The sequence below is a fragment of the Anoplophora glabripennis genome, unplaced genomic scaffold (assembly GCF_000390285.2).
Source record: "Anoplophora glabripennis isolate ALB-LARVAE unplaced genomic scaffold, Agla_2.0 scaffold40, whole genome shotgun sequence".
NCBI lineage: Eukaryota > Metazoa > Arthropoda > Insecta > Coleoptera > Cerambycidae > Anoplophora > Anoplophora glabripennis.
Genome location: NW_019416268.1, coordinates 5798 through 29306, shown reverse-complemented (window position 1 = coordinate 29306; position 23509 = coordinate 5798). Strand labels below are relative to the sequence as shown.

Genomic DNA, 23509 nt, shown 5'->3' with positions numbered 1-23509 from the left:
ATTTGCTACAAATTTACTGACTGCCACTGTATAATTTTTTTGGTAAATATTTTCCTTTGAAAAACATAAAAATCTAGCTCGAAAACCTCAAAACATCGGAATTTTTTTAGTCAAAATTAGGTACAAACCCTATCCTCTTGGTCGTTCTGAACATATTTAAAATCATTTAGGTATCAGTTTTCTCTAAAAGAAGAAATATTCTGGTAATTTTTTTATTACAATGATTTTGGAAGTTTATTTCTTTATACAAGGTGATTCACAAACGGTGTCAAAAATAAAACCTCGTATTCCTTAGTGAATTTTAAATTTTTTATCTAGGACGCTTCGTTAAAAAGATACAGGGTGTTAAACTTACAAAAATATTTTTAATTTTTTTAAATAATTTTAAAAGTAGTAAGTGAAATAATTTGAAATTGAGCACAAATATTTAGTAAACATTGTCCAAAATCTGAGACCTTTTCTTAAAATTTATATGCTCCAGTGGCAGAGATGTAAGGTATCAGTGGCATATTTTCTAAACAAAATTGTACGCTACTGATTTACGTGAACAATTGTGATTTTCGGACTCGCCTATTTCTACAAATTACTACTCTCTTATGTTTTTCGAAAAAAGCCTGATTTTCAAGTAAAACTTAACAAACGACCTGAAAACACTACAAATGCTAATCATTGGGTTATTTATTCGAATTAAGAAGTTAATAACATTAGTTATTATTTTAGTGATTTTATTTGAGTGAATGCTCAAAAATACCTCCATTCTCACGAATCCAGGCCCGACATCTTTTTAGTAATAGAAATGTAATTTATTCGAAATTTATTGTTGCCTGAATCTAATGAAATGCATTATTTATTCTTTCTTCTAACTCATTTTATTCTAATATCGAAATGTGTTTTTAGTTCGTTTTTAAGTTTTATTCGAAAATTGGCCTTTTTTCGAAAAACATAAGAGAGTAGTAATTTGTAGGAAATTGAAAGACGAATTCGAAAATATCATGACTGTTACCGTAAAGCAGTGGCGTATTATTTTATTTAGAACAATTTGCCACCGGTACCCTGAATCTCCGCCACTGAAGCACCTAAATTTTAAGAAACGGTTCAGATTTTGGACAATGTTTACATAAATACTTGTGCCCAATTTCAAATAATTTCACTTACCAGTCTTTAAATTAAAAAAATTAAAAATGTTTTTTTAAGTTTAACATCTTGTATCTTTTTAACCTAGATAAAAACTTGATACGAACGACTCCCCTTAAAATTCACTAAAGAATGCGAGGATTCATTTTTGGTCACCATTTGTGAATCATCCTGTATATTACTTGCAATTTTTCTAGAGAAAACAGGAAAAGACTAGCAATTTGACCGGAAATTTTAAACTTCTCATTTTGTTATTATGTAGATTTACAAAAAACGGCAGACTATAATTACGTTTTTATCCCTTTTGACTTTTTCCGCAGTTCTATACGTTGCTACTAAACAGAGAGGCTCCACCAACCATTTCAATAATAGACATTACAGTTGCGGTTAGCCCATACTCCAGGCGAGACACCGGCATTTTCTTTGCTCCTATTTTAATTGGTACGGCCCGACACAACGCGGTTTGAGCCTAGGGTCCGTCCCTATCCCAACCCTTAATATCTGAGTCCGACCCTAAACCCTAACCGCATCCAGGCTCGAAGGACCACGTTCCAAATAATACGAGCTGAGAGAGACTCGTTTTGTTCTAAATTTGTGACGCAGTTGTCGATCATTAATTGAGGATGTACGAGGTGGGACGGAAATCTCTCGGGAGGCGATACGGCTCATCAAAGTATATAAAAATGGATGTTGTTCAGAAAATGATAACTCTTTCTTTGATGTTATTAAAAACGTATGCAGTTGAAATTGTTTAATTTACAATTTTTGTGTAAATTTTCCTATAAATTTTATTTGAACAACAATTACGATAAAGTTGGAAAAATTGTATGTACAATCTTGTAATAGAAACCAAAATAATATTAAAATTTAAATGAATTTAGAAAACAATATTAAATGTTGTAACTTTTTTTAGCTACACATATCACTGACATTGTGCAGCTAACAAATGACAACACATAAGAAATTCGGACACACTTTAAAAGAGTCGTAACTTCATACGGGAGGTTAAAATAAAAAAAAAGTATATAGAAAGTACCCCCCCCCCTAAAATCGACTGAAAAATTCACTGTTTCACATTCCTCATCTTTTTTAGAAACATTCTATATATTTGAAAGAAAAAAGTAAATAAGAGAATACCCTACGTAGTCCTCTGTAGAAATGGATGCTTTTATTTTAAATCTAATAATAAAAATCATATTATTGCCTTAGCCCTTGACCTTTGCTGACTTCATGGTAGCGTTTCTCCTGTCGGCCTTTTTGGTCAAAGTCGACAGTTTTAACAAATCCCAAAGGCTGGAGAGCTCCCGCAGGAATAGTGGATCGGATCTCTCTGTAATACGCTTCTTCTGAAAGTTTTTCATAGCACTTCAGCTTGATAAATAAATACTCGGGATTTGAAGCTTCGCCCGCGGTGCAGAATTTAAAAAAGTCTCCCTTAACGCGCGTGTGACCCTTTCAGATATAAGGGTCGGAGGAAATGGAGAATTATCAACTTCAATATTAGTGAAAAGTTGAGCCTAATGTTTTTATGTTTGTTTTGCAGGTGTTTAAATTGAAATTAAAGAAAAGTTACTTTCAAATTTGACTGGAGATACTACTGCATGTCGTTCTGTCAACTCGATATGTAGTCCTAGTCACTTGCTATTGGCAACTAGATCCTTTTTCAAAATGTGATACGCTACTGGCCAAAATTACGTATATATGTACATATTTTTTGTATTGTACAGTAAACTTACCATAGAATACTATAAAGTTTCTTTAAGAGAATTTATAGATTGCTGAAAATTTAGGATACTACTACACATTAATTGGAATTGGAGTTAGGTATTTTCCAAGCTGTAAAACAAATATTTAAATGATCATATTATATCTGAGAAAAAAATATAAAATAATTTTAAATATTTCCCGCCTTCCTATATGTAATTTTGGTCAGTGACGTAACATTTTTCTGTTTTCATTTTTTAACAGCGCGTCACGGTAGCTAAGTATTGTAATTTTATATACTAACAGAGGGTTATTGGTTCATTGATTTAGATAAGTCTGGGTGTGAAATCTTCGTTGGCATCAATTCTTTTTCAAAACATTGTTTTAAGACTTACTGACTTAACCACATCCAACATTTTTTGAACCGCTGACTCAATCGATAGCTCTGCTGGCTCTGGTTCCATAAAAATGTTCACTACACTAAAGGACAGTACAGTAAAAGAAGGTTCGCTATCACCGCCACAATTATTTACCTCTTTTTATGTATGACAATTTCAGTGGATGTCTATAAGTTTTAACAATTTTGATTATTTATTAATTATTATATTATATATAATTGATTTTGCATCATTTTGAAGTTTTGACAGTTTTGATTATTAAAAATGCTTATTTTATGTTTATGCTGCTGCTTTTCATTGAAAAATCCTCTCTAAATTTGTAAGTACCCTGTAGTTTGACATAGAAATTATCTGGAAGCGTTTGTGCTATTTTATTTAAATACACCCTGTATATCTAGAAATTAAATACTTTTGCAAATTGTAACGCGAATTAATGAACAGTTTTTTATAGACCTCTGCATTTTATGCCCTCTTTTTTAAACACTGGGTGTTAAACTTTTCGACAAAAATGTCTACAAACATCCTCTGTACAAGTGAATTTATATTGAAACGAAATTTTGTGTGCATGTAAGTAAAATAACACGAAGCTGGAATTTTTTTGTCATTTTTATGTACGTGCTTTGAACGAATAATAATAATTTATTCCCAACATTTAGAAAAAAACAATTACAGGAAATGCATTAGCAAAAATGGCCTCCAGATTTGTTTATTTGATAAATTTAGAATTATTTAAATAACTTTGCAAAAGGTGTTCAAAATGGCGTGCCTCAATTCACACTTCAGTACGTATTCATTTTGTTCATGAAATTTATATACAAAATTTCGTTTCAATATCAATTTGTTCAGAAGATACTTAAGAGATATACACTGTAAGAAAAATTGGACTTATTTTCACTCACTAATGTATCAATTTCTGCCCACCCGATTGAGTCAAATTTTCCTTTATTAGTATGAGTAGGTACAACTAAAATTGTATGAGTGAAATTATCAGTTTTAATTCAAATATTATCAAATATGTATAAAATTATCAAAATGCCCAGTATTGACTGAAAATGTTCTCAATAATTTTATCAATAGATTCACCCAGCTTTCACGCAGACCAATTTATTTACAGTGTAACCTTCTTGTCTTACACCCTATATCTCAAAAGCGTTCCTTCATTTTGGGCACGTCGCTGTCGTTGTATTACACCTATGTTTCAGAATTATAATTTTAATAAAATTGTAAAATATAAATGATGTTTACTAATTGATATACCTACTAAATATTTCTAAAGAATTCCTCTCTATCTGCTATCTACATACATGTAGCTAAGATGACCGTCCTCAGCATGACATTGATAATTAGTATGTTCCTTTGATCTAATAATACCTATTAATCTGATGTGCACGGATGGTGCAGCAATGTAGCCAAACCGTTCTCCACTGACGTAGACTAAATCATTGTGTTCGCCCTGTTTGCTGGGTCGCGTGAATTGATGATAATTAGGATATAAATTACCTAGATTCATCTCATGATATTCTCTAATGAGTTAGATATAATATAATAGGAATGGGGAAGCATAGGTTATAGAATCAGGTGGAACAATAAATCACAAACTTCTCAAACATCGACCATTTCATATCTATAACAATGATTCAAAGATTTGACGTTTTTTAGTCAGTCAGTCAGTGAAGATCCTATAAACATAATAATCAGTAGAATCAGGTCACATGTCATTTTAAAATCAGTTTTGAGTGCGCATGTTCATGATTGCTATATTATCTTCGCAGATTGATACTTAGTTGCATTACTAGAAGAAGTCATACATAAATAATTATTACTTACTAAACTCAGATACAAAGTTTCGCAGTTAAATTAAAATTAACAAATTTATACAGTAGTATATCAATGAATCCAATAGATTTTGTCTCCTTAGAGAACATGGCAACCAATTCAAAGCCACAAAAAATAGTTAAATTGTCATCAAACGTGACGCTAGTGAGTTTCCCAACTGATTGCTGTGTTTACTGGGATCTAAATTACAAACTTGGCACGTCGCTGTTGCATTAAATTGAGTAACTAACCATGTGTAAAATTTTAACAAGGTTAACCAGTTGCGTTGGGATTAGGAGGAGCGTAGAGGTTTCAAAGTCAGAAGCTAATTAGATATTTGAAATGTGTCTTTGGTTTCTGACATGCATGGTTTACAAAGATAAACCCAACAGCCAAGTTCGATGTTAGGACAAAAGTCAGTTATTTTTTCAACAGATAGAAGAGCATAATTAAGGAAAACTTGGACTTTTTAATTATATTACCCTGTATAAAGGGATATAACGTTATAAAAAGGCTACCTGTGTTCCACACATTAGGTCCCCACCTAAATCAGACCCAATCAACCCCCAAATAAGTATGCGGATATTAATTCCCTTGTGTTTATAAAGGATCGTATATAATTTACACCCTATCCGAAAATGCCTGTACGCGTCTTCCGAAGGCCCGTGGGATGACGCGAGAATGGGAACCATATTTCGGATCATATCGCTGAGGTTTGCTTTTGTTGTATCGAGATCAGTATTGTCAATATTAATTACTGTTTCATTTCGAGACTTGCCGGTGTAGACGTTCTCGATGAGATCGATTGATTCGCTGATGAATAGCGCCTGGATTATTCATTTCATTTGGGGTCTTGTCTGTGTAGCTGTCGGCGAGTAATAGAGTCTTGGGTGTACATATTGATAATAATTAAAAGGATGCCAAAACAACTAGATTTGCACGTAATGACGTGTAACTTGTGTTGTTTGGGAAGTCTTGGGATAACGATCAGAAAAAACTGTAATTTATGGAATTCAGTGTATTCATTATCAAAAATCATGTAACCATAATACATATAAACAAAAAGCAACAAACATCATTAGCATCCCATTGTTTCATACACAGCTGTGATTTTAATTTTAATAATAATTTGATGAAGATCTTCCTTAATGAATTTATCAAAAAAAAAAAACTAACACGATGTTGTGAATAAAGTCACACAATAATTCCAAACTTACTTAAATGATAACATTCTGTACATTATCCTTTACCACAAAATGGTAGCTCCAAACGATAGATATGCTAGTCAGAAAAATTAAAGGATAAAAAAAATCATACATTTTTAGGTAATATTCAAAAGGCTGTAACTTGACGAAAAAAAGTCGTAGACCAATAATACAAGAAGTAATTTGAATGTTGAACTTTCTAGTTTCAATACCTGAAAGTCAATAATTTTTATCTTTGACCATTTTTCCACCTGACATCTCATTTAGCTATTTGAGCTATTCAGGATGATTTACTACTGAGTTATCGTCCTTCAAAGCAGAAATTCCCTTTTTGGCTTTGATAATACATTACCCGGGAACTAAGGATCGTACCGAAAATCTAAGCAGGTTTTTGAAATCATCAAAGTATCCTCTGTAAGAAGTTCTTATCTCTTTTTGATAAAAGAAAATTTTCTATGCAAGAAACTTCAAAGAAAGATAAAAATTGCTTATTTAAAGATTTTCGCTAAACTTTACAAATAATATTATCCCAAAGAAACGCTCTAGAGGGTTCAAACCGCTGCAATTTTTCTTTCATTATGTTCCGAATTATTGAAATTGTCACTTTAGTTAAAAATCAAATAAAGCATAAATTTTGGATCTTTTATTCATTTTTTAAATTTGAAAATGTTTGTTTTCCGTAAAAATCCATAATCCATTTCATCGAAAAATGTGTATAGAAAAAAAAATCGATTTTTTTTTACATTTGTAAATTACGTACAGGGTGATTCACTATATTTTGACCCCCCTTTAATTTTTTTGTTTTAAGAGTTATAAAAAAAAGGTTGCACAATTTTGTATGATTTTTTTGAAATTGAAATTTGAAAAGCAAAAAACCAAACAAAATGGCCGCGGATGTTAACTTTGTTAATTTAAATGGTACACCCTGTATATTTTTATATATTTGGATAGAACGTTCCCTGTCGAGCGTAGTCATATAAGGTTTGTTGGGTTCATTTCTAACAATAAGCGAGATACTGTTAAAAAATGAAAGAATATTTTTTATTAGGAAAATAAGCTATCTTATAATTGTTAGACCACTTTCAGGCATTTTTCCTTTTTTTCCAATTACGTAAGGATTTACAGATTAGGTGAAATAAATTTTGACATCGGACATTGATATGGTCCAAAATGCGTATAGGTGTTCTAACTAAATCTCACTAATTCACTGTGTAACCCATTTTAATTATTAATAATACAAACTGTCAAATAATAACAATGTTGTCATAACATCACCTGCCACTGTCACGGCCTACCATATAACATTGTCCATGAATAAATAGGCCTCTCACGGCCTAATTAGTGAGATTTAGTTAAAACTATACGCATTTTGGACCATATCAATGTCCGATATGTCAAAATATATTACAACTAAATCTGTAAATCCTTACCTAATTGCAAAAAGGCAGAAATGCCTGAAAGAGGTCTAACAATAATTACAAGATATCTTTTCTTAATAAAAAAACCTTCTTTTCGTTTTTTAATATTCTCGCTTATTGTTAGAGATGGACCCAACAAAGCCCATATGACTAAGCTCGATAGAGAACGTTCTATCCAAATCTATAAAAATATATAGAATGTTTCATTTAAGTCAACAAAGTTAACATCCGCGGCCATATTGTTTTGACTTCATTTGTTTTTCTACTATCATTTTCGAAAAATTCATAAAAAATCATGCAACTTTTGTATTTCACATTTTTTTTATTACTTTTAAAACAAAAAAGTTAATGGGGGGGGGGAGTCAAAATATAGTGAATCACCCTGTACATGCACTTCTGGAATATAAATTATTATTTTGTTGTAATCTTTCAGATACATTCTTATTATTAAACCTCTAGTACATAGGTACTCGATATTTCCAAACTAATATATTTAGACTTGAAAATTGAACACTTAATTAATAGAAAATGATAAATATATTAAACACTGAAGGCTGCAACAAAAATGAGTAACAGATTTGCTTATAATTGAGGATGCCTTGATAAACAAACCGAAACAGTTATAAAATTCCACTACTAGCAAGTACGTATATCAGCAATTATTTTCATTAATTACGTCTGTCTTGTGTTACTACGCTGTATTTGTAATGAAATATGTTGTTTGACTTGGAAAACGGCAGCGAACTTTTGCTCGTGTTCATTTGAAAGGCCTCCTAGATTTCCCTGGCGCTGTTAATCCGGCAGAGGCGGAATTGTTTTGTTTGTCGTAGACGAGCAGCAAAAATGTGGAGCATGTAATCAGTGCGATGTCCATTATTGCATTCCGTCCGCCTACGTCTGCAATTCGCGATGCAGTTGTGAATGGGGTGAATGGGAAAAGGACAATCCTATCTGGGATACGAAGCTTTCGATACGTACTGAAATTTGCACAATGAAATTTGTTACACGGATTAGTAATTCGATTACAGATGGAATGTTTCCTGGAATTTGCAAGCGATAGGATCAGAAAAATATAACAGAAAATACACTTTTGAAAGCCCTTAATAAAATAGGAGTTTATTACACAAACAACTGAAAAATTTGTTTAAAAACATGTTAAGAATTCAGTTTTAGCTTTTTGTCTAATTTATTTAGTAACATAATTCTCTTGAAATATAAAAAGAAAATAATTTAAATATCTAATAGCTGAACTACCTACTGCTTAGTGAATAACCGTAACAATACAATTTTGTTGCGTTATATTCAAGTACAGCGAATAACAATATATAATCTATAAAAATTAAACTACAGCTTCCTAAAACGATATTTGTTGTAGAAAATTCTTATACGAAAAAGTTCTATTTTTGCGGGTATTTTTCGTAAATTAAAGTTCAATTATGGATCAAAATATTTTCTCTGGAACGGTCTGAACCATCTGCAAAAAAGTATTCGTTGATCACAAACCGGGGTTAAAATCTGTTGAACTGGTTGCAGATGATAGGGGCGCAACAGCTGGCGCCTTAAGATGCGATGTACGGTACGAGATGAGGTTCCTACTTGCTGTGCGAGTCGTCGAGTACTAATTGTGGGGTCTTCGTCAAAATTTTCCAACACTGCATCTTCAACATTAAGGTTCACTTGCTGACCACGTCCTTCTACTCGAGGAATAACACTTCCCGTATCTCGCAGCCGCTGAACGCACTGTAGGATTGTATTTGCACATGGGGGGTAACGTTGTGGCCATCGTTCCCGGTACAACCCAGTCGCCGTGAGCGCATTTTCTCCGGCTGCACCATACACTAACACCATATCGACATGTTCGGAAATAGTAAATGCACTGTTTTCCCGGTTCATTGCAAAACTAGTTTGCGCACAAACTAAAAAGTTAAGCAAAGTAAGAAATAAAAATCTCGTTTTTAAAGTAATCGGTACGCTATTCTTATTTATAAAAATTACACTGTCACTATCGTGGAATTACAAAATAAAAACTTTTGTCTGGAATCTTTCACTTTTTAACACTGATGGGTCGATGGACGATGCTTAATATTTAATAATTAAGTGAATAATGAACTCAATGCAAATATGAAATCAGTTGACTGCACAAATTTTTTGACAATGTAACCTAACCTTCTTTTAGTATTACTAGTATTAGATTCTAGCGACTTAAATTATAAGGTTGCATCTCGTGTCGCATAAAAACATTTCCAAAGGTTTTAATAAATAACACAGGGTCGGCCTTCATTTTCGTTGAATAAATGAACTTTAATTTACAAAAAAAAAAAACGCGAAGATAGAACGTTTTCGTTTTAGACTTTTCTATTACAAATATCATTAGGAAGCTGTAGTTTAATTTTTATAGATTATTCACGCCAACTCTGCATAAAATACATAGATAGACATTGTTGAGTGTATCTTTCTTGTTTATAAAAAGGCTAATACTTTATCTGATACTAGTAAAACCCGAATTGAAGACCCTATTTTGAATTTTTAATGTTTAGAGCAACATTTCTTGGTTCTTTAGTAGATTAGACTTAAGTGAAGGAGCACAAAATGGTACTGATAGTATAATTTTTTTATTTTTTTAATTGTCATTGAACAGAGACAATTTTTGCGGACCTTCTTTGATATTCTTTTTCTATGTAACAAACTTCTGTCGGACTTTGTGCAAAAGAGATTTTACGAGTAAAATAACCCCCAAAATTTTTATTCAAATTGTACACATCATCAAATGCTGTTTCATTCTCATATCTATATTCTAGCTCAAGTCGTACTTAATTTCCTTGTTAATTTCTTTGTTGAAATTTGTCAACCTAAACTCGACGCTCGCGATTTGTTCTAATGATCTGTTAAATTTAATTGGGATCACATTTTAAATGACAGTTAACACTTTTCGCTGGCGAAGAAATGGTTTCTTTAACTGTCGCCATTTGTACAACTTGGAAATCAAAACCAGTTTGGCTTTTCTCATACAGCACGTACTTCTATTAAAGCTAACGCCTCGTTTTTTGCGCGCTATAGCAACGTTAAACAATGACAAAAGTGTAATTTCTTTTTCTGGATATAACGCGGTATTCAATTTATGAAATTGTTTACAAGGAGAATACGAAACATTTCGTGGAGTAGATTGATATTACATTTTTTTACCTTCAATATTAAAATAATATTTTGCTGGAAAGTATTTTCTTTAATTTCATTTTAATAGTAATACTAATGGAATTGGAGAGGGAAAACCTTTTTATTTTTCATTAAAAAAGTAATTCTTGTAAAAAGATTCTGTTTGTGTTCAAATATACAAATATGTAGTTTAAATCATCCAACATATACAAGTTGTCCCCAATTAAGAGTATGTAGAAGTACTGATTTCATTCTAAAAGGCCAATAATACATTGTGTTAATTAGAAAACATATAATAGTTCATTTTTTTCTTTTATCTAACGTATGCAGAATGTCCTCAGATGGTCTTAGTTAGTCTTTGGTGTTAGAAAATTTTGGGAAATGAATCTGGTTAAAATATATTTAATGTATTATTTCCTTCTTCGTTTCATAAACATAAAATTTCTTGAGGAAAATTGTTCAAAATTAAAATTTATTCCCGTGATCTAAATTTGGTTGATATCTAAATAGGTTGATATATTGTATTGTATTTTATATCGAGGGCGTCATATCAGAAGGGCGTACTAACCAAATCTGAAATTTTACAGGCATACACCTTTCTGATATAGTTTTGCAAAATCGGTTCATACGTCTAAGTAAAATGCTTTAGAATAGATGTTGATGTTTATGAATATATACCTACGCCCTTCTGATATATTAAGCTATTAAGCGAATTGATTAAATGAGGTCATACGCCCTAAAAACCTAAAACCGACTATAGTGGCTCTTACGTCCTTCTGATATGACGCCCTCGATATAATTTTTCTCAATAGAATTTATTTATAGTTAATATGAAAAATGCACTCATATAGGATCGTCGATAAATTAAAAATTTTTACTGATACATATTAAATACTGGTACATCAGGATTGGATATCCATGTGTGATGGCAAGAACTATATTTCAAATTATTTCTTTGTATAGGATACCCTGTTGGTCCACTTAAAACTATGTTTTTGAATATTCGAACATAACCAGGTCTTTTAAAAAGATAGACTTTTGCTCATAATATGAAATATAATAAATACAGTTTTTTCCCTTTTCACTTCGATATGTGAACACAGCATTTACAGAAAGTTTTTTCAATATGAAATGATCAAAAGTATAGATCAGTCAAGTTTGATTTTAAAACAGTTCTTCGTTTGACTATATAATTTTTTATTTTTAGTATTCATTTGGTATTAGTTTGCTGTATTATTGTTTTTATTCAAATTCGTGATGAGTTTAAAAAAAGAAAACAAACAAATACAAATTTATATACAGGGTTTGCACAAAAATGTTAGATTCGACTTTGAAGCCATCGGGAAAGTAAAAAATTCTTCATTCAACTAAGTTTTAACAGTCTTGATTTCACTTAAGGGACTTACTAATCGGTAAGATTATTTTGCACACAGTTTTTATAAATTTGTAAATATAAAATCTAATTTCATTGTTTCGTACTTTTATAGTACATTTGTGAGAAAAAGATTCACAAAGCATTGTATTTCTATGCAGGAAAAAATAGTAAAGACTAAAGTTGTACGAAGTTTATTGCGATATCAATAAAATACATACATAAAGAAAAAAATGACCTAACTCCTGCATTTCGAAGATATAAACCAAACTGGTGTGTTTTTAAGGAATACCCTGTATATTTGTCGCTTTTGGAATCTACTCATTTTTCTGATAAAGTGATGTACATACCTACATATCATATAATATTTGCTTTGACATCAGTTTGCACAATATTTTTATTTACTGACCTTCCACAATGCTTAAGGATAAACTAACTGCGCTATTAAATTTACTAAACAGATATTAATTTTTTTTATTATAAAAAAAATAATATATTATCGAGTTCTAGACAAAATTAACTTTTTTAAATATTTTCTTTTAAGAACGAATAATTTTACCATCCTCAAGAAGTCTTTATCTAAACTCCATATCGTTGTTTCAATACATGCATACAGTGGACTGAGGGGAATGGTGATGAACCTTTGGAAGCCAAGCAGGGCAGTATTAAACAAATTAAACTTACGGATTTTTAAAAATAATAGTTGTATGAATGTTCGTTTTTGCCTTGATTTTTCCTTACTTTTTTGTACATTTGTATGTATATTAATATAAATTTCGTTTACCTATAAATAACTACCTACAAATTTTAGTTTTTCTTTACACTTTTTTATATGTCAGTTTGTATGTATGTGCATAGAATAAATTCCTACAATGCTTATTTTGCATCTGTATTACATATCTGGGAATTTTAAAGACGTTTCAACGATCCTGATTTTTCACTAATCCGGATCGCCCTGGTTTTAATTGATCCGGATTAGCGAAGCTTCACTGTACCCTTAATCCAGTTCTAGATAAAGCACATATATTTCAAATAAGTTTTTTTTTGTAATGCCCTGTTTCCCACCTCGTTGGTGATTGACCTGAACTAACTTCCATCAATATTTTCTCCTGTAGCTCATGTAAATTATTAGGTCTTTCTCTGTTTTTATCTCTTTAACTATAGAAGGAACTACAATACTATTAAATGATTATTACTAAATAATCAATTTACTTAATAAAGGAATTTGAAGATTAAGGAAAATAACTCATAGACTTGAAAATATTTTATACGACAGTGTCACTGACAGACTGACACTAGTGACAGTGTTGACAGTGCGTCTTCTTCCAATTTTTTTCCTTTACGCAATCATTTACACAAAATTTCACTTCAAGGTGCCCCTTATGACGTCACAGCCGTTTTGAAATTTATAAAAAAATCAGTTTTAAATAATTATTTTAAAACTGCTCTGTCGCATTTCTCAATCTCTAATTGTGTATACACACTAGCTAGTACATGTAGAATTATATTATCCACTTTTTGAAATTTGGTCAGCAACCCTATTGCCTCATCATGTTTCACTTTTGGTTCAACCCTGATAACTTCCTCTTCCGAGTTGCTCTCGTCACTATGCGACAGTAAATGTTCTTCGTCGCCAACTAATCATTCACAAATTTCTAGTACTGTCAGTTGGCTGCCCTCAGTGCTAACTTTCTGAAGCAATTTCTGCAAGTTCTCTTTCGTCTTCACTGACAGATTTACGTATTTCTTTAAGTCGAGACAATGGGACCAAATCTTCAGAATTCCAATCAGTCATTGTCCCAATAGAAAAATATTTTGTATCAACATTTTTACACGCGACTACAGCGGGAAATACAAATGTACATACGTATGATCCGGACTATGGAATCACAAGTAAATACGGCTTATGAGGAACATAATGTTAATGAGTGATATTTCATTTTTGTCCGGATTACTAGGAAATCCGGATTATTGCAGTCCGGATTAGTGAAGCTTCACTGTATTATGAAACACATTAAAGATACGATACCGCAGAAAACATACCCACCCAGTTGTCCTATGGCAAACTTGAATATGTGCAAGATCAGTAAATACATCTAAATTTTATGCGACATGTATTTATCATTATAATCAGTGAAAAGAGAGGAATTCAAAAAAATGATAAATAACGAGCGTTCAAATAAAAACGTGGTCGAAGTTGGCTCTGACACATTGGACGTAGGGAGTAGCTTATAGCGACCAACTTAACCTCATTTCTCAACGAGCTGTATAGCAGCTGTCAGTTTCAATAACGTTAATGACTATATAACTTTATTTTAAAGAATAATCGTGATAACAATAACAAACAATTAAAGGAGCTGCGGAAAGTGTCCCCCTCCTTGTTATAACAATAAATTAAAGCAGCTGCTGAAAGTGTCCCCCTCCTTGTTCCAAGCACTTTTCACACCTGTTCCTCAAAGAATTAAAGACATTTTCTAAGATGCTCGGGGTATTGTTAATTTCACGAATCTTGTCTATAAGTCGAGCCTGCAGATGGTTTAAATCAGGAATAGGCAGTTCAAAAATAGTGTTTTTAAGGTAAGGCCACAAAAAGAAATCACACGGCGTAATATCACATGACCTCGGTGGAAATTCATGTTCAGCATTGAGACTTATTAGTCGATTTTGGAAAACTTCCCTCAACATATTCATCGTCTCGCCTGCCGTATGTGCCCTTGCGCCATCTTGTTGAAAGTAAAAGTTTGTAATTTCGTTTTCTTCCAGCTGGTTAACAAAAGGAGCGATAATTTCTTCTCTATACCTTTGCGCAGTAAGAGTACCATTAAAAAAAATAGGTCCATAAATCCTCCTTCGATTGAGAGCACACCAAACTCCAATTTTTTGAGCGTGTAGAGGGCCCTCGACAAAAAAGTTATCTGGTTTTTCAGAAGACCACATTCTCATATTCTGTGAGTTTACGTAACCACTTAAATGAAACCAGGCTTCATCAGAAAAAAAGGTGATATTATGAAGTTCACCGTAGTTGTTTAAAAACCATTCACAAAATACAGCCCGTCGCGGAAAATCAACTTCATGAAGTTCTTGCTGACAAGTTAAACGATAGGAGAACAAACGCAAATCTTTTTTTAACACTGTGTGGCAGGTACCGACTGATACTCCCACCATTTGTGATAAAACACGTACAGAAGTTCTTGGCGCATTTTCCATTATTTGTTGGACATTTTCTTTTAATTCTTCAGTCCGCTTTTTAGGTCGGCCGCTTCCTTCTTTTCTTGTTACACTGCCCGTTTCACGAAAAACATTAACACAACGCTGAACTGCACTTTGAAAAATTTTGTACTCAACAACGCCGGGAAATTGATTTTGAAATTCTATGAAACATTCCTCAATAGAATACTTCCATATTCCATCAATCTTGCGTCCATTTCTAAAGTAGGACTCTATGATAAACACTTTTTGTTCTTGAGAAAACACCATTTTAAACGCTTTTTAAAACGAAAATATTCAAATTGATAGCGGCGATATAGCGCTTTGACAGATGACGTTTAAGTTCATTTGCTATACGCTACGCCCTACGTCCAAATTTTCAGAACCAACTTGACCACGTTTTTATTTGAACGCTCGTTGTATAGGTGCCCTATTAAAAAAAAGAAAACAAAACTTTAGTTTACAATTTCATAATGCAACAGTTGTTTTTTTATAAATTGCTTTAATATCACAGGAAAATTTCCTAAAACTTTGGTGTTTACTATTTTTTCGTATACCTGATAGAAAAGTAAAAAACATAAAGAGGTAGTGTTGTATTCCATTTGATAAGCGTTTCGCTCATCAGATAAGCATCATCTGCACATCATCAAACCAGTTTCCAGTACTTGCATTATATTCACCAGGAAGTAGATATTTCTTCATTAAACCTGAACTGTTATTTGAATCTCCGTGTGTGCGGTTGTGTTCAGTGAGATGGACTAGAACCGGCGCGTGTGATGCGCGTCTAACCAAGGAGCCATGGACTCCCTGGAGCGGCTGATGAGCGCCGCCAAGCCCATTCACCCAGCGCTCGTTGGTGGCGCAGGCGGAGGAGGAGGCAGCGTCGGCGGCTCGCTGCCCCGCAGGGCCCTGGTGCACGCCAGCCTGGCGACGACGGCCGCGGTGGGGAGAAGGGGTCGCCACCTAACGGGCACGTTCTGTCTAACAGGGGACACCATGGAGGGCATCATACAGTGTTTGGTGTTCCTCAAGGCCTTTTCGGTAAGTGAGGGGATGTAGGGAATTGGGAGGTTTAGCACAATGTGCCTTTTTTGACACATAAACCATTAAGATTTATTCATGAAATTACATGAAGATTTAAATCTCCCATTTTTGTCTGCTTCTGTTTTAAATTTTTCTTAAATGAAATTAGTATGTGACCAACAATACAATTGTATTATTAGAATGGAGACTGCGAAGAACGAATGGGACTCCAGGCTATACAGGGTCGGAAAGTCCCCATGGTTCATCGGCCGTTACGTGAGAGCGATAAAGTAAGTCATAGAAATCCATGCGATAGAGAAGGATGGCTATAATGAAGGCGTCTCATAGTCACCGCCCGTTTCGCCCTTCCACAAATAAGATCCACTTCCACTTGTAATTCAGCGACCGGTGGTCATCTTTGTTTTCGTCGTTTGCCTTTTCTGTAATAGATGTCACTACTTATACAATTCCGACTTCGTATTCCGATATGTTAATACAATCCGTTAACAGAGGGCAGCACAATTTGTCTAAGGTGAGGCGCAGCCCTAGAAAGAGTGATGCCAGATCTACAGATTTTTTTGGAATTGGGGAAATAGGGAATTTTGCTTTATTTCTTGGGATTTTTAAGTCATTTTAAAAAGTATACTTAAATAACAACTAAATGAACTTTAAATGCAGCTGAGCACTATACTCCATTTGAATAACTTCTCAGTAGGGGAAACAAGGTCACTAGATTTACAAACAGAGGTATCTACTAGCTACTGTAAAAAGTTTTCTTTGTTACGCGTTGTGCTGCCCTCTGTTAACGGATGGTATTAACATATCGGAATACCGAAGTCGAAATTGTATAAGTAGTGACATCTATTAAAGAAAAGCCAAACGACGAAAACAAAGATGACCACCGGTCGCTGAATTACAAGTGGAAGTGGATCTTATTTGTGGAAGGGCGAAACGGGCGGTGACTATGAGACGCATTCATTATAGCCATTCTTCTTTATCGCACGGATTTCTATGACTTACTTTATCGCTCTCACGTAACGGCCGATGAACCATGAGGACTTTCCGACCCTGTATATTCAATAAAAATTAAAATCCTGGACACATTATTGTACTATTTTTAAATTCGTAAAAAATGTGTCATAGATCCTATTTTCAGTTTCGTTTCAATCAATATGTCTGATTCTAATAACGTCATATAAAGTTTCAAATAATATTTTAGTTATATATAACACATTTGTTAAATAATATTTTTCTTATTTATTAAAATAGTGAGGCAACTTTATTGTTCAAGAATATATTTAAAACTTATTTCGAATACTTGCATTTGCAGTTAAACAAAAGAAAAAAAACATACAAACTATATTAAAATTAAAATGTAGTTGTTGACTAGTTACGAAAAAATAAAACTAACCTATTTTATTAGATACAATATATTTGTGTCTGTGACTGTACATTTCTAATTTTAAGGCGCAAAGTCGGCATGCCTAACTGTGGTTATTAAGCGCCGACCTGCGATTCTGACTACTGAGCGACAATATTAAAAATTATAGAAAAATTCTAAGAAAACCAACCGAAATCATTTTTTAATTGTTCTGTTTCAGTTGTAAAATACCAAGTCATAGAAATGCAGCTAATAATTCTGATTCATGGTGAATGTTCCATGGATATAAAATAATTTCAAAATATCTTTATTATAATAATTGTTTTGTATTTTTCTTGTCGAGCAAATTTTTTCTTGTCGATTGATACTTGGTAAAATAAGGCACATTTGATGATATTTTTAACGTAATATTCTTGATATGTAAATGAATGCAAATATCTGAGCAAATCGAAATTGTAACCCCTACAATGTCTATGTCGGTGAAAAAAGGATTTGACTTTCTATAATATGGTGCAAAAAAATACAGGGTGTTCCATTTGCATATAAAAAGTTTTGTCGGTTTTAAATTTTTAGTGTTGTATCGAAGTGTACCTACAGGTTAAAATTTAGATTTTTTTCCTCGAAAATCAGATTCGATCGCACAAAAATAACAGAAAATACCTGTTCAGCACCAACGAAAATAGAAAGGTAGGCAAAATTTCGCTGATTTGATACTTTTACACTATAATAAATCACCTACATTTTATTTACTCTTACAACTCCTTGTCGAAAAGAAATATATTCTCGGCAAAATAATAATTTTGTCTCTGACGTACTGTGATAGTCGACATGTACAATTTACTTTTTAATATTGTTGGATACGGTTTCTTCTACAGAGACGGGTCGTGCGCTGGAATCTGACTTGTTAAAATTAATTTTCTCGTCTTCAAACTATCTCGGGGGCACATCTAGTATGTTATTTATTCTGAAGCCGTACGAAATTCCCTTTGCAAAAGTAGAAATACATTTTTAAGGAACATCCATCTTGTCAGCCTGTCTTGAACGCGACATGAAAAGTGCAGCCTTACGCCACGTCACGAATTCACGGAGACATCCTTTAAAGGAGGCAGGATATGACGCCTCGCGAAGTCCCAGGTGGGCCATATAAAACCGCCTTTTGACGCATAACTCTGGAAAAGAAGCTGTGAAGGTAGCGCGCGATCAAGACTTAAACGAAAAATAAGTGGAATAAAATATTAATCTATTTTTTTCTTTACTCTTTTTTCGTTTTCCGTACTTTAATAGGTATAAGTAGTCTCTAAAATCTAAATTTAATTTTTTTTGCGCCAATTTGTGCCGTTTACAGTAATACTGACTGAACCAGTGGCAGTGACGTCATTAGGCGATGACACATCAATCGTGAGGCTTTATATCTTCGGTCCTAATAATAGTAAGATAGTTTGCTTCTCTTATCTTTTTGGTTATTTTATGTCGGCCTATTTGTACTACTAGGACTAGACACCGACGCAGAAGACGAGTAACCTCCAACCTAGAAATTTTGCCGAACCCCCACTTTGTCGTGGGGTAGGGATCTTTTACTTGCCTAACATTGTTAACCCTCAAAGGTCGCGGTTGGGGTGGGCCACCTTAAATGTCACACTAGTGCGAATTGGGATTTTGCCAACTTTGCACCTTTGTTTTCTTTATTTGTTAACGAAAATATCGTACTTATATCAAAACTGGGGTAAAATTTTCCAAGAAGTCGAATGATATGATTAGTTTTGAAAAAAATAATTTGTTAATAAAAAATGCGACTGAAAAAAAAACATTTTTTGAAAAATTACTTTAAAATTCGCATTTTTTCATAAATAATGGCTAGAGAAAAACTGAAACATTATTTTGAAATTCAAAGTATATATTTTTAAGAAAAAAATACCCCATATTGATAAAATGATATTGTCGATTTTTCCCGGCATTTTTTAAGTGATTTTTGGTTCCTCTTCTGTAAATTGATATTTATTTTGTACTCTTTTGAATAAAAATATTAATTTAAACAATATTATGCATAAATATTGACAAATACATGTTACAATTAAACTGTTAATGAAACAAAAATATTAACAATAACTAAATAAACAATATTCTAGTCTATTCGACACTTAAAATGAGGTTTTATAAATTCAGCCACACTTTTGCCCACACTACAGTCAAACTAATGCGAATTTGCGCCGATCGGACTTTTCAGACTCTTTAGTTTGGCCGACAANCCGTTTATAATAATACTGACTGAACCAGTGGCAGTGACGTCATTAGGCGATGACACATCAATCGTGAGGCTTTATATCTTCGGACCTAATAATAGTAAGATAGTTTGCTTCTCTTATCTTTTTGGTTATTTTACGTCGGCCTATTTGTGCTACTATGGCTAAACACCGACGCCAGAAGACGAGTAACCTCCAACCTAGAAATTTTGCCGAACCCCCACTTTGTCGTGGGGTAGGGATCTTTTACTTGCCTAACATTGTTAACCCTCAAAGGTCGCGGTTGGGGTGGGCCACCTTAAATGTCACACTAGTGCGAATTGGGATTTTGCCAACTTTGCACCTTTGTTTTCTTTATTTGTTAACGAAAATATCGTACTTATATCAAAACTGGGGTAAAATTTTCCAAGAAGTCGAATGATATGATCAGTTTTGAAAAAAATAATTTGTTAATAAAAAATGCGACTGAAAAAAAAACATTTTTTGAAAAATTACTTTAAAATTCGCATTTTTTCATAAATAATGGCTAGAGAAAAACTAAAACATAATTTTGAAATTCAAAGTCTATATTTTTAAGAAAATTGATAAAATGATATTATCGATTTTTCCCGGCATTTTTTAAGTAATTTTTGCTTCCTCTTCTGTAAATTGATGTTTATTTTGTACTCTTTTGAATAAAAATATTAATTTAAACAATATTATGCATAAATATTGACAAATGCATGTTACAATTAAACTATTAATGAAAAAATATATTAACAATAACTAAATGAACAATATTCTAGTCTATTCGACACGTAAAATGATGTTTTATAAATTCAGCCACACTTTTGCCCACACTACAGTCAAACTAATGCGAATTTGCGCCGATCGGACTTTTCAGACTCTTTAGTTTGGCCGACAATAACAGAATAAGGCCAGCTGTGGTACGGCTCGACTGTTTGGGCTATAGAGAAGGAATTATCGTGATGGGGAAACCCTCGACAGTTGCTACCTGAGAAATGCCAGCTGTTAGAAAAAACGGTTAAGTTAAGACAAAGGACCTAAGGTTTTACATCTTTTTCGAAAAAGGGTAAGTCCTACACAAACCANTGATATTATCGATTTTTCCCGGCATTTTTTAAGTAATTTTTGCTTCCTCTTCTGTAAATTGATGTTTATTTTGTACTCTTTTGAATAAAAATATTAATTTAAACAATATTATGCATAAATATTGACAAATGCATGTTACAATTAAACTATTAATGAAAAAATATATTAACAATAACTAAATGAACAATATTCTAGTCTATTCGACACGTAAAATGATGTTTTATAAATTCAGCCACACTTTTGCCCACACTACAGTCAAACTAATGCGAATTTGCGCCGATCGGACTTTTCAGACTCTTTAGTTTGGCCGACAATAACAGAATAAGGCCAGCTGTGGTACGGCTCGACTGTTTGGGCTATAGAAGGAATTATCTTGGTGGGAAACCCTTGGTGGTTGCTACCTGAGAAATGCCAGCTGTTAGAAAAAACGGTTAAGTTAAGACAAAGGACCTAAGGTTTTACATCTTTTTCGAAAAAGGGTAAGTCCTACACAAACCACGCTCAAATTTGTATAACTTCTGTGAATAAACCAAGATACAGGCCATTAGAAGGTGATCGAGCATCGCGAGCCTTCCCCGGATGATCACCCATCCAAGTGCTAACCGCGATCAGCGTTGCTTGACTTCCAAAAGATCCGCATTCTGCAATTTAAATGTTCTAGGTACTTTTCGGCTTGCAACACAATGAAGTGTTTTATTTGCATTTCCCAATTCCAGCGCATTCTCGACGGTGCTTTCTCGAGCGTGTCCCGTCGCGTTTTCTTCGGCCGCCAGAGCCGCGCCGCGCCTCGGCTCCACTTCATTAATCCGGTTGAAATAATAATTGCGGTGTGGGAGAGTGCGCGCGTTTATCATTAATTAAACCGTCGGCGGGCGTCGCGACGACGGGCGCTGAATGCAAAAACATGCGGGGCCGTGCATCTCTAGCATATGTTTGAAGAAACGTGACCGGCTTTAGGCTACAGGATTACTCCGGGAGCGGCGGCCTTTGTTATCGAGGGATCGAAGCAGACGGTTTGGTGCAGGTACAGGGCGATCGATTTCAGCCCTTATCGTTACAGTCACAGTCCCTTCTCTTTCTACAGTGTATAACGTCCAATTCTAGTTATCGGACTAGACAATTAAATTATCCAGAAAATTATAAAACTAGACTTACATAATTTAACAAATATTTAGGCTTTTGTCTACAGGTGTGCTGTGGGACTGGGGTTGAGGAGGTTTGTGATTATAAAGTGATTAGATTAGCACCCTTGAAAACGGGGGGAGGATCACAGAGGTAATTTTTAGGGTGAGACGAAAATTAAGGTCAGTTTTGGTCCGTCCAAGGGGGTTGTAGTCCAGTCGGGTTGTCATTTAACCGGGACTGAATTCCACCCCTGCATCAGCCGCCATCTTGAATTTAAAGAAAAATCGTTTTTGCTCAATATCTCGGCCATTTTCAACTTTACAACAAAAATGGTAAGGACTTAAGTTGGTGCAAATGCGATTTCCTACTTCTTTAATTACAAATTTTATCGTGCGATCGATATTTTTCAAGTTAAGGGTGAAAATAGTGACAAAGTATAATTATTGAATTATCTCGTTTGTTATTGACTATACGACATAAATGTACATAAACAAAGTTGGAAAGAATTAATTTTCTACAATTTTGATCTCTTTGATTTTTTCGCTATTACCAACATTTAAGGTCCTACGCTTGCGATAAAAGCACAGAGCAATATGAAAATCGTTTTTGCAAACTCTTTTCCACAACACCACCGGGGTAGAGTTTCAGGCGCGTTTTTTTTACGTGGTATCCCCAATAGGCCTAATCCACGTGTCATTGCTTGCAAGATAGTTGCGACTTCTGCCGTCTTCCTCTTTATAAAAGTTTCTTGCAAGCGTTAAAGGTGTAAGATATGTTTTTTTTTTTAATTTATTTTTTCTTATAAAGTTTGAACCATTCTTGTTCATGGCCAGCTGCCGGTGACGTCAGGTCTATGGAATGTTGATCCCTTGAGTTTAGTTAGGCTTGCCATAGGCGTAGGACCTTAAATGTTGGTAGTAGCGAAAAAATCAAAGAGGTCAAAATTGTAAAAAATATAATTCTTTCCAACTTTATTTACGTACATTTATGTCGTAAAGTCAATAACAAACGAGATAATTCAATAATTATACTTTGTCACTATTTCCCCCTAAACTTGAAAAATAAAATTTGTAAAAAAGAGGTTGTAGGAAATCGTATTTGCAACAACTTGAGTCCTTACCATTTTTGTTGTAAAGTTGAAAATGGCCGAGATATTGAGCAAAAACGATTTTTCCTTAAATTCAAGATGGCGGCTGACGCAGGGGTGGAATTCAGTCGCGATTCTGAATTTACACTCCTCCT

The 23509-nt window shown here is 33.6% G+C and overlaps 1 protein-coding gene across 1 annotated transcript; it reads left to right on the top strand.

The window, feature by feature from the left end:
- Positions 1–16204: 16204 nt before the first annotated feature.
- Positions 16205–21803, top strand: LOC108903213 (the record flags this gene model as incomplete). The annotated part of the gene is made up of 2 exons (XM_018705312.1): positions 16205–16447; positions 21775–21803. Coding segments are annotated over exons 1-2 (272 nt in total), but the record flags the coding sequence as incomplete, so codon positions are not given.
- Between the last annotated feature and the right edge of the window lie 1706 nt (positions 21804–23509).